This window comes from Salmo trutta, chromosome 20, assembly GCF_901001165.1.
Source record: "Salmo trutta chromosome 20, fSalTru1.1, whole genome shotgun sequence".
NCBI classification, from domain to species: domain Eukaryota; kingdom Metazoa; phylum Chordata; class Actinopteri; order Salmoniformes; family Salmonidae; genus Salmo; species Salmo trutta.
This window is the reverse complement of record NC_042976.1, coordinates 1605239-1617687: the sequence shown is the minus strand read 5'-3', so window position 1 is coordinate 1617687 and position 12449 is coordinate 1605239. Positions and strand designations below refer to the sequence as shown.

Here is a 12449-nt window from a genome sequence, read left to right as displayed (position 1 = left end):
CCTAGACGATACTGTATACGACAGGAGAGACCCCTAGACGATACTGTATACGACAGGAGAGACCACTAGACTCCTAGACGATACTGTATACGACAGGAGAGACCACTAGACGATACTGTATACGACAGGAGAGACTCCTAGACTCCTAGACGATACTGTATACGACAGGAGAGACCACTAGACGATACTGTATACGACAGGAGAGACCACTAGACGATACTGTATACGACAGGAGAGACTCCTAGACTCCTAGACGATACTGTATACGACAGGAGAGACCACTAGACTCCTAGACGATACTGTATACGACAGGAGAGACCACTAGACTCCTAGACGATACTGTATACGACAGGAGAGACCACTAGACTCCTAGACGATACTGTATACGACAGGAGAGACCACTAGACGATACTGTATACGACAGGAGAGACTCCTAGACTCCTAGACGATACTGTATACGACAGGAGAGACCACTAGACTCCTAGACGATACTGTATACGACAGGAGAGACCACTAGACGATACTGTATACGACAGGAGAGACTCCTAGACGATACTGTATACGACAGGAGAGACTCCTAGACGATACTGTATACGGCAGGAGAGACTCCTAGACGATACTGTATACGGCAGGAGAGACTCCTAGACTCCTAGACGATACTGTATACGGCAGGAGAGACTCCTAGACTCCTAGACGATACTGTATACGACAGGAGAGACTCCTAGACGATACTGTATACGACAGGAGACTCCTAGACGATACTGTATACGACAGGAGAGACTCCTAGACGATACTGTATACGACAGGAGACCCCTAGACGATACTGTATACGACAGGAGAGACTCCTAGACTCCTAGACGATACTGTATACGACAGGAGAGACCACTAGACCCCTAGACGATACTGTATACGACAGGAGAGACTCCTAGACGATACTGTATACGACAGGAGAGACTCCTAGACGATACTGTATACGGCAGGAGAGACTCCTAGACGATACTGTATACGGCAGGAGAGACTCCTAGACGATACTGTATACGGCAGGAGAGACTCCTAGACGATACTGTATACGGCAGGAGAGACTCCTAGACGATACTGTATACGGCAGGAGAGACTCCTAGACGATACTGTATACGGCAGGAGAGACTCCTAGACTCCTAGACGATACTGTATACGGCAGGAGAGACTCCTAGACTCCTAGACGATACTGTATACGGCAGGAGAGACTCCTAGACGATACTGTATACGACAGGAGAGACTCCTAGACGATACTGTATACGACAGGAGAGACTCCTAGACTCCTAGACGATACTGTATACGACAGGAGAGACCACTAGACCCCTAGACGATACTGTATACGACAGGAGAGACTCCTAGACGATACTGTATACGACAGGAGAGACTCCTAGACGATACTGTATACGACAGGAGAGACTCCTAGACGATACTGTATACGACAGGAGAGACTCCTAGACGATACTGTATACGACAGGAGAGACTCCTAGACGATACTGTATACGACAGGAGAGACCACTAGACCCCTAGATGATACTGTATACGACAGGAGAGACTCCTAGACGATACTGTATACGACAGGAGAGACCACTAGACGATACTGTATACGACAGGAGAGACTCCTAGACGATACTGTATACGACAGGAGAGACCACTAGACCCCTAGACGATACTGTATACGACAGGAGACCACTAGACGATACTGTATACGACAGGAGAGACTCCTAGACGATACTGTATACGACAGGAGAGACTCCTAGACGATACTGTATACGACAGGAGAGACCACTAGACCCCTAGATGATACTGTATACGACAGGAGAGACTCCTAGACTCCTAGACGATACTGTATACGACAGGAGAGACCACTAGACTCCTAGACGATACTGTATACGACAGGAGAGACCACTAGACTCCTAGACGATACTGTATACGGCAGGAGAGACCACTAGACTCCTAGACGATACTGTATACGACAGGAGAGACCACTAGACTCCTAGACGATACTGTATACGGCAGGAGAGACTCCTAGACGATACTGTATACGACAGGAGAGACCACTAGACGATACTGTATACGACAGGAGAGACCACTAGACCCCTAGACGATACTGTATACGACAGGAGACCACTAGACGATACTGTATACGACAGGAGAGACCACTAGACTCCTAGACGATACTGTATACGACAGGAGAGACCACTAGACTCCTAGACGATACTGTATACGACAGGAGAGACTCCTAGACTCCTAGATGAATGAATGAAAATGTGTTGACTCAATACAGAACAACGTTTGCCTTCAGAACAGAACCAGACTGCTCTGCTATTTATTGAGTAACGCGTCGTATTCATTAGTCTAACATCGTTTTGTGTTCAGTGAGTCAAAAGAGAAGGAGAGGTTGTTTGACTAATGACCGAGATCTTCGTAATGTTACCTGGTGTTTGAAAGGTCTCCCCCTGCTGATGCCTTATGGTCTGCCAACCTCTTCTCTGCAGCCTGTGCTCTCTGCGGGTGGAAATTTGACAGTCAAGCTGCTCGTTTTGAAACAAATTGAACAATTCATGTACCGCATAAAAAAAGAAAAAAAAGATCTGTTTTCATACCTTCTCTCGGTCGCTTAAGGAGGCAAATCTTTTCTTCTCCTCAGCTTCCATCTCTAGTTGCTTCTTCTGTTCTTTCTGCTCTTTCTCCCTCGTTTTCTTCGCTGCTTTCTGAGCCTTTTTCTTCTCCGTTTTCTTGGACTCCAACTCTGCCGTCAGCGGCCCAGGAACCTTAAAAGGAATAGAGTCGACGTTAGACTTCCCTGCTGGATCACGAAGAGCTAAAAAAAAATTGGTACATTTTACATTTTTGTCATTTAGCAGACGCTCTTATCCAGAGCGACTTACAGTAGTGAATGCATACATTTCATGCATTTTTTTGTACTGGCCCCCCGTGGGAATCGAACCCATAACCCTGGCGTTGCACACACCATGCTCTACCAACTGAGCCACAGGGAAGGCCATGTACATCTTTGGAAAATAAAAAAATGTTTTATTAAATGGTATTTCGTGTGCTTGAAATGTGTCATGTGAAATGGCCCACGTTCCTTCTCTGTCTAGCTAACTCCTAGACATCAGAATCCACATTTGATTTATTCCATTTGATTGACAGAATGTGGACTCTAACTGGCTGTTTACACTTCACAGCTTTATCACAAAGTCCTCTCTCCTTAAAGTGTCCAAGTACTGTACATCTTTGGACAATTGATTGCTGGTTTGTTGTTGTTCCACAGTGCTCGACAGAAAAGTGCTACTCAAGTTTAAAATGTGACCTGCCTACTGTATGTAACTAGACAACTGGAACGACAGCTCACCAGAGCCTTGCTGTAGTTGTATTTGTCAGGGTGATCAGCCATGTACTTCCTAAACATGTTCCTAGTGTCCTTATCGGGAGCAACGATGTAGGGAGTCTGGCCTGTCTGATCTCTGTGGACACAAAGCAACACAGTTCCTCTCTTTTAATAACATATAAACAGCTTGTTATAATAATACATATAATTTATAACGTGCTTTCCCCCCTACTCATTCAAGTGTTTATTTTGACTATTTTCTACATTGTAGAATAATAGTGAAGACATCAAAACTATGAAATAACACATATGGAATCATGTAGTAACCAAAAAAGTGGCAAAGAAATCAAAATGTATTTTTTAATTTGAGATTCTTCAAAGTAGCCACCCTATGCCTTGATGACAGCATTGCATTCTCTCAACCAGCTTCATGAAGTAGTCACCTGGAATGCATTTCAATTAACAGGTGTGTCTACGGGCCACGGTGGCAGTATTGAGAATTTTGAAAAAAATACGTGCCCATTTTTAACTGCCTCCTACACCAACTCAGAAGCTAGGATATGCATATTATTAACACATTCGGATAGAAAACACTCTGAATTTTCTAAAACAGTTTGAATGGTGTCTGTAAGTATAACAAAACTCATATTGCAGGCAAAAACCTGAGAAAAATAGATTTAAAAAAATGAGAATTTTGTGGCTGTACTATTTAGTGTCATTGTTTATTAGATACCATAGTGAGAAAGGATTCAGTTCGCAACTCCTACGGATTCCACTAGATGTCAGCGATCTTTATAAAGTTGTTTGAAGCTTCCATGATTAACAAGGAGCAAATTAGAATGCATTGAAGTTGACGTCCGTGGGATGTCGTCACTTCCATTATGGCCTGCACCTGCGCAATCATGAGACACGAGACATTTTAAAAAAACGTTTTTCTAGACACAGGTGAAGTCGGGTTGAAACATTACTGATGTTTCACGTTAAAAATGGCTCTAAAGATTGATGCTAAACAACGTTTGACATGTTTGAACAAACATAAATAGATTATTTTTGTAACTTTTTGCCGTGACTTCACACACACCCCCGCGCTACTTTTTAGTAGCCACCGAAGCGCTAACAACATGGAACAACTTGGAGTTATTTGGACATCAATTATGAACTTTGTCAAAAGAAACCACATTTGTTGTGGACCTGGAATTCCTGGAACTGCCAATGGATGAAGATAATCAAAGGTAATGGATTATTGACAATAGTATTATTGATATTACATGGTTACAAGATGATGCTAAGCTAATTAGGCTAGCTTATTGTTCTTAGCACAGCACCTGGTTTATTGCAACTTGTGATTTCCCAGTAAAGTTATTTTGAAATCTGGCAAGACAGTATCATTTACGAAATGTTAAACTATAATTATTTGAATGACAATATTATAATTTACCAATGTTTTCGAATAGTAATTTTGAAAATTGTAACGTTCACCGGAAGCATTTCAGAGAAGAAAAAAAATCAGAATTTCACCGCTACTGTAAAATGCGGTTTTTTGGATATAAATATGAACTTGATGGAACAAAAAATGCATGTATTGTATAACATAATGTCCTAGGAGTGTCATCTGATGGAGATTGTCAAAGGTTGGTGCATAATTTTAGCTGGTTTCTGCTTTTGGTGACGCCTGACCTTGAATTGAAAATGGATGTTTGTACTTTTGTGGCTATGTACTGTCCTAACATAATCTAACTTTATGCTTTTGCCGTAAAGCCTCTTTGAAAATCGAACAATGTGGTTAGATTAAGGAGATGTTTATCTTTTAAATGGTGTAAAATAGTTGATTGTTTGAGAAATTGAAATTATTAGATTTTTGATGTTTTGAATTTCCAGCCTTGCTAGCAATCCCGTCTCAGGGTTCATTGCTAACCCGTGGCCTCAACAGGTTAAAAGTTAATGCGTTTGAGCCAATCAGTTGTGTTGTGTCAAGGTAGGGGTGGTATACAGAAGACTCGCCCACACACGTGGTCTGCGGTTGTGAGACCGGTTGGACGTACTGCCAAATTCTCTAAAACGACGTTGGAGGCGGCTAATGATAGAGAAATTAACATTAAATGATATGGCAACAGCTCTGGCGGACATTCCTGCAATCAGCATGCCAATTGCACGCTCCTTCAAAACTTGAGACGTCTGTGGCATTGTGTTCGGTGACAAAACTTCACATTTTAGAGCGGCCTTTTATTGTCCCCAGCACAAGGTGCACCTGTGTAATGATCATGCTGTTTAATCAGCTTCTTGATATGCCACACCTGTCAGGTGTATGGACTATCTTGGTAAAGGAGAAATGCTCACTAACAGGGATGTAAATACATTTGTGCACAAACTTTGAGAGAAATAAGCTTTTTGTGAGTATTCCATTTTTTGAGGATCTTTTATTTCAGCTCATGAAACATGGGACCAACATTTTACATGTTGCGTTTATGTAGACGGAATGTCATTTTTTGGTGACTTTGGACATTTACAAGCGAATGTGACGCATGCTTGTCTGAAGGAAGAACAGAACTGGCTCTGAACCAGCATATCTACATGCTGTGTGTCTGGAGTCGCTAGGGCAACGGGCCTGTCTGCTCTGAGAAGAGGGGGAAGAGCAGACGGGTTGAGAACGGAGAGGAGAAGAAGAAAAACAAGGAAATGAAGATAACTCATCCACAGCTTTGACATCTCAAACACAAAACTAAGCCAATATGATGTCCCCGTTACCTTATTAAATTCAGCCACTTACTTAGATTAACTAGCAAGTTAAATTTAGGGGGTCGGGTTAACACAGAATGATACGTTTTTCACACAAAAAATAATAATAAAACGCGAAAGAAATATCTTGCTTCTTTTTGTAATTTCTGCTGGGTATCAGACAGATTGTGTGGTTTGTTTACACTCCACTCAGATGAGAGATCAGGAACAGCACTGATGTGGAGCTACTGTTCATCATTCTATCAGCAGACAGCTCTCTGACTGATGTGGAGCTACTGTTCTCCATCATTCTATCAGCAGACAGCTCTCTGATGTGGAGCTACTGTTCTCCATCATTCTATCAGCAGACAGCCCTCTGACTGATGTGGAGCTACTGTTCTCCATCATTCTATCAGCAGACAGCACTCTGACTGATGTGGAGCTACTGTTCTCCATCATTCTATCAGCAGACAGCTCTCTGACTGATGTGGAGCTACTGTTCTCCATCATTCTATCAGCAGACAGCACTCTGATGTGGAGCTACTGTTCTCCATCATTCTATCAGCAGACAGCACTCTGATGTGGAGCTACTGTTCTCCATCATTCTATCAGCAGACAGCTCTCTGACTGATGTGGAGCTACTGTTCTCCATCATTATATCAGCAGACAGCACTCTGACTGATGTGGAGCTACTGTTCTCCGGTACTGTTCTCTCATTGTAGCCAGCCTACTTTTCTCTGTTAAAATGAAAGATTAATGTTTTGCTTAAAGTTATAAAAGACCGTAACCAGCTACATTTACTAAAAAATACCTTGCTTTTCCCCCCATTGTCAGCTCATTTACTAAAAAATACCATGCTTTTTTTCCCATTGTCAGCTCATTTACTTGTGTGGCAGCCAGCCAAATAGCGTTGCACTTCTGTTGTCATCTGCTGAAAACTAAGCTGTTTTCTGCCGACTGTGGTGCAGTGATGTATTTCCTGTGAAGGAAAACTCTAGCTGCACATCCTTGATCACCGTATTGAAGAAAAAAAAGACATGATTGATTTTCATTATAAAATGTGATCCCCCTGTCAATACAAAGCTTTCTCCCCCTGTTGTGCTACTTACAAAAACACCTGACTGTCTCTGTTCTGGCAAACTACGGTAAAACTTCATCATGTAAAATAATGTGAAATGAAGAACGTGATCTGCTTTATCTCCTAACGTTTTGCACAAGTTGATCGCAGGTATTAACTTAAAAAGCAGATACAAATATTAAAATGTATTGAAAAACCATCCCATGGCTATTTCCAAATACCTCGGTATACGACATATTACGGTATACCGCCTAAGCCTAATGTAGACATATATATATATATATATGGTTCATACTTGCACGCCGGGTCACTGCCTTTGTCCATCAGCAGCTTGACCACTGCTTTCTGTCCTGCTGCTGAGGCCACATGAAGCAGAGTGAAGCCTGAGGAGTCTATCGGCTGGTTGAGTAGGGCTAGTGGACTCAGGGCTGTAGGGGCCTGGGCTGTAGGGGCCTGGGCTGTAGGGGCCCGGGCTGTAGGGGCCTGGGCTGTAGGGGCCTGGCCTGTAGGGGCCTGGGCTGCAGGGGCCTGGGCTAGTGGACTCAGGGCTGCAGGGGCCTGGGCTAGTGGACTCAGGGCTGCAGGGGCCTGGGCTGTAGGGGCCTGGGCTGTAGGGGCCTGGGCTGCAGGGGCCTGGGCTGCAGGGGCCTGGGCTAGTGGACTCAGGGCTGCAGGGGCCTGGGCTGCAGGGGCCTGGGCTGTAGGGGCCTGGGCTGTAGGGGCCTGGGCTGTAGGGGCCTGGGCTGTAGGGGCCTGGGCTGCAGGGGCCTGGGCTAGTGGACTCAGGGCTGCAGGGGCCTGGGAAGAGCAGCTCTCCTCCACCTCTCCCCGATTCTTCTCTCCCTCTGGCTTTGCACCCTGGTCCTCCCTCTGTCCATCCCTCTGTCCATCCCTCTGTCCATCCTGGTCCTCCCTCTGTCCATCCTGGTCTCCCTGTCCATCCCTCTGTCCATCCCTCTGTCCATCCTGGTCTCCCTGGTCCTCCTCCTCTCCACCCTGCTCTCCCCTCCTCCCTGGTAACAGTCTGATGAGGGTGTCCAGGTCTCCAGTCTTACAGGCAGTGTAGAGAGCATCCCTCAGGCCATAGTCCCAGGACTCACCAGGCTTCTCTGAGAAGATGCAGAGAAGATGCTGTTGTATACAACAAACACAGACAGGCAGACAGGCAGACAGGCAGGCAGACAGACAGACAGGCAGACAGACAGACCGACCGGCAGGCAGACCGGCAGGCAGGCAGACCGGCAGGCAGGCAGACCGACCGGCAGGCAGACAGACAAAGACAGACAGACCGGCAGGCAGGCAGACAAAGACAGACAGACCGGCAGGCAGGCAGACAAAGACAGACAGACCGGCAGGCAGGCAGACAAAGACAGACAGACCGGCAGGCAGGCAGACAAAGACAGACAGACCGGCAGGCAGGCAGACAGACCGGCAGGCAGACCGGCAGGCAGACCGACCGACCGGCAGGCAGACCGACCGACCGGCAGGCAGACAGACCGGCAGGCAGACAGACAGACCGGCAGGCAGACAGACCGGCAGGCAGACAGACAAAGACCGGCAGACAGACAGACAGACCGGCAGACAGACAGACAGACCGGCAGACAGACAGACAGACCGGCAGACAGACAGACAGACCGGCAGACAGACAGAGACAGACCGGCAGACAGACAGACAGACCGGCAGACAGACAGAGACAGACCGGCAGACAGACAGAGACAGACCGGCAGACAGACAGAGACAGACAGACAGACCGGCAGACAGACAGACAGGCAGACAGACAGACAGGCAGACCGGCAGACCGGCAGACCGGCAGACCGGCAGACAGACAGACAGGCAGGCAAACCTACAGGCAGACCGGCAGGCAGACAGACAGACAAACCGACAGACAGACCGGCAGGCAGAGTTAAGTTATGACCTCACCCTCTTCATGTTGTATCATCTTCTTCCCCTTGGGTTTCCTCTCCCCTCCTCTCTCCTGGTTCCTCTCCCCTCCTCTCTCCTGGTTCCTCTCCCCTCCTCTCTCCTGGTTCCTCTCCCCTCCTCTCTCCTGGTTCCTCTCCCCTCCTCTCTCCTGGTTCCTCTCCCCTCCTCTCTCCTGGTTCCTCTCCCCTCCTCTCTCCTGGTTTCTCTCCCCTCCTCTCTCCTGGTTCCTCTCCCCTCCTCTCTCCTGGTTCCTCTCCCCTCCTCTCTCCTGGTTCCTCTCCCCTCCTCTCTCCTGGTTCCTCTCCCCTCCTCTCTCCTGGTTCCTCTCCCCTCCTCTCTCCTGGTTCCTCTCCCCTCCTCTCTCCTGGTTCCTCTCCCCTCCTCTCTCCTGGTTCCTCTCCCCTCCTCTCTCCTGGTTTCTCTCCCCTCCTCTCTCCTGGTTTCTCTCCCCTCCTCTCTCCTGGTTTCTCTCCCCTCCTCTCTCCTGGTTTCTCTCCCCTCCTCTCTCCTGGTTCCTCTCCCCTCCTCTCTCCTGGTTTCTCTCCCCTCCTCTCTCCTGGTTTCTCTCCCCTCCTCTCTCCTGGTTTCTCTCCCCTCCTCTCTCCTGGTTTCTCTCCCCTCCTCTCTCCTGGTTTCTCTCCCCTCCTCTCTCCTGGTTTCTCTCCCCTCCTCTCTCCTGGTTAGTGTCTTCAGGACCAGCAGGAGTCCGCACAGCTTCCCTGTTACTTACATCTGAACACAGAAATAACTCTTTTTAGCTTTTCAAAGATTATCAAGTGATAGAAAGTCCTGTTGTAGAAAATCTATGAATTAAACTGAGATATCCTAAACATCACCCTATTCCCTATAGGCCCTGGTCAGAATTAAACAGGCATCCTAAACATCACCCTATAGGCCCTGGTCAGAATTAAACAGGCATCCTAAACATCACCCTATAGGCCCTGGTCAGAATTAAACAGGCATCCTAAACATCACCCTATAGGCCCTAGTCAGAAGCAGGGCACAATACAGTACACAGGGCGTAATTTGATAAGCAGCTTAACTCTACAGACCTCCAGCCCGTCACCCTCACCTCTGTCCTTTGTTCTGCGTCTCTCCTTCCTCTTCTTCCTCCTGGCAGGGTAGATCTCATGCTCCCGGAGGTCCAGGGTTCCCAGGGTCACCTCCACCGTCTCCAGCTCCAGCTCCTCTCCTGAACTCTCCTCCTCCTCCTCCTCCACTAGGGGTGCTGTCGTCTCCTGATAAGGTTCTGGCTGAGCCACAGGTGTTCGTACCTTCTTCCATACTTTGTTAGAGGGACTCAGGATGTTGGAGATGTCAGTGTCTTTACCTGTGGTTTGGAAAATATTAGTAAATGAACAACATAGTCAGCCTTTTCTCAGAATTGAAGCTCAGGAAGGTCCATATGTACAGTGCATTCGGACAGTATTCAGACCCCTTCACTTTTCCCACATTTTGTTACAGCCTTATTCTAAAATGGATTAAATTCGTTTTTTTCCTCATCAATCCACACACAAAACCCTGTAACGATCAAGCAAAAACAGGTTTTTAGAATTTGTTGCAAATGTATTAAAAATAAAAACTGAAATATCACATTTACAGTGATACAGTTCAGACCCTTTACTCAGTACTTTGTTGAAGCACCTTTGGCAGGGATTACAGTCTAAAAGTATTTTTGGGTATGACGCTACAAGCTTGGCACACTTGTATTTGGGGAGTTTCTCCCATTCATCTCCTCAGATCCTCTCAAGCTCTGTCAGGTTGGATGGGGAGCGTCGCTGCACAGCTATTTTCAGGTCTCTCCAGAGATGTTCGATCGGGTTCAAGTCCAGGCTCTGGCTGGTCCAGTCAAGTACATTCAGAAACTTGTCCCGAAGCCACTCCTGCGTTGTCTTGGCTGTGTGCTTAGGGTCGTTGTCCTGTTGGAAGGTGAACCTTCACCCCAGTCTGAGGTCCTGAGTGCTCTGGAGCAGGTTTTCATCAAGGATCTCTCTGTACTTTGCTCCGTTTATCTTTCCCTCGATCCTGACTGGTCTCCCAGTCCCTGCCGCTGAAAAACATCCCCACAGCATGATGCTGCCACCACCATGCTTCACCGTAGGGATGGTGCCAGGTTTCCTCCAGATGGCAATCTTGGCAATCAGGCCAAATAGGTCTCATGGTCTGGGAGGCCTTTAGGTGCCTTTTGGCAAACTCCAAGTAGACCGTCATGTGGCTTTTACTGAGAAATAGCTTCCATCTGGCCACTCTACCATAAAGGCCTGATTGGTAGAGTGCTGCAGAGATGGTTGCCCTTCTAGAAGGTTCTCCCATCTCCACAGAGGAACTCCAGAGTTCTTTATATAGACAAGTGTGTGCCTTTCCAAATCATGTCCAATCAATTGAATTTACCACAGGTGGACTCCAATCATGTTGTAGAAACATCTCAGGGATGATCAATGGAAACAGGATGCACCTGAGCTCAATTTCAAGTCTCATAGCAAAGGGTCTCTGAATACTTATTTAAAAACCTGTTTTCACTTTGTCATTATGGAGTATTGTGTGTAGATTGAGGAACAAAAATGTGTTTTAGAATAAGGTTGTAATGTAACAAAAATGTGTTTTAGAATAAGGTTGTAATGTAACAAAAATGTGTTTTAGAATAAGGTTGTAATGTAACAAAATGTGGAAAAAGGGGTCTGAATACTTCCCGAAAGCAACGTACACGTAGGGCAGACAGATTAATCCTCGCCTTAGACTGAAAACTGCTTTTCAATGGAGGATCTCGATTTTAATACTAGGCTTAAAGTGTTTTGTAGGAAACCGTCCCCGTAGATTAAACATGACTCGTACCATATACATTTAGAGTGGAGAGGACATCATGTACTCTCTTTATCTCGCTGAAGGTGGCTCTGCGTGTGGGGAAGGGTAGCGTTCTGATCCGAGGGTCCTTCTTGTCCAGTGGAGCCGCCTTACCCCACAAGAACATGGTTTTATTATGACTGGGTGCACGCAGGAAGATGGCACTGGCTTCAGTCAGGTGGTCAGACCAGCTCTCCAGTAAGTCCTGGATCTCCTGTAAGCAGAAGAGGACAGGAACTACTGATTAGATCAATTATAACCAACAACAATAAAAATTTAAAAAAAGGTGCAAGCAGCCATTAAAAACACTGCAGGGTAGAAATACACTTTTCTCGAAGCTGTTAGAAGACGGTGAGAGTTTACCCACGATGTTGCACAATGATATAAGTCAATAAGTCATTGTTTTAATTTAAAAAAAATATTTGGGCTTGAAAGTGGCAAATCCGAACTGCCTACTTCATGGAAATCATTATGAATGCGTTTCCTAAGTTATGTAGAAATTATTTTTCAGGGCAGGGTTTTATTTGACTGTTACCACCCACC

The 12449-nt window shown here is 46.2% G+C and overlaps 1 protein-coding gene across 1 annotated transcript in view; it reads right to left on the bottom strand.

Moving 5' to 3' along the window:
• The window catches only part of ankzf1 (ankyrin repeat and zinc finger peptidyl tRNA hydrolase 1), a 72981-nt gene that overhangs the window by 2698 nt on the left and 57834 nt on the right, over positions 1–12449 (bottom strand). The window contains exons 8-16 of the mRNA XM_029703718.1: positions 11898–12120; positions 10138–10395; positions 9673–9797; positions 7941–8273; positions 7656–7820; positions 7438–7595; positions 3374–3485; positions 2622–2789; positions 2453–2523 (exon numbers count right to left, since the gene is read on the bottom strand). Of these exons, the coding sequence (XP_029559578.1) occupies positions 2453–2523; positions 2622–2789; positions 3374–3485; positions 7438–7595; positions 7656–7820; positions 7941–8273; positions 9673–9797; positions 10138–10395; positions 11898–12120 (1613 nt within the window). The remainder of the gene's footprint in view (positions 1–2452; positions 2524–2621; positions 2790–3373; positions 3486–7437; positions 7596–7655; positions 7821–7940; positions 8274–9672; positions 9798–10137; positions 10396–11897; positions 12121–12449) is intronic.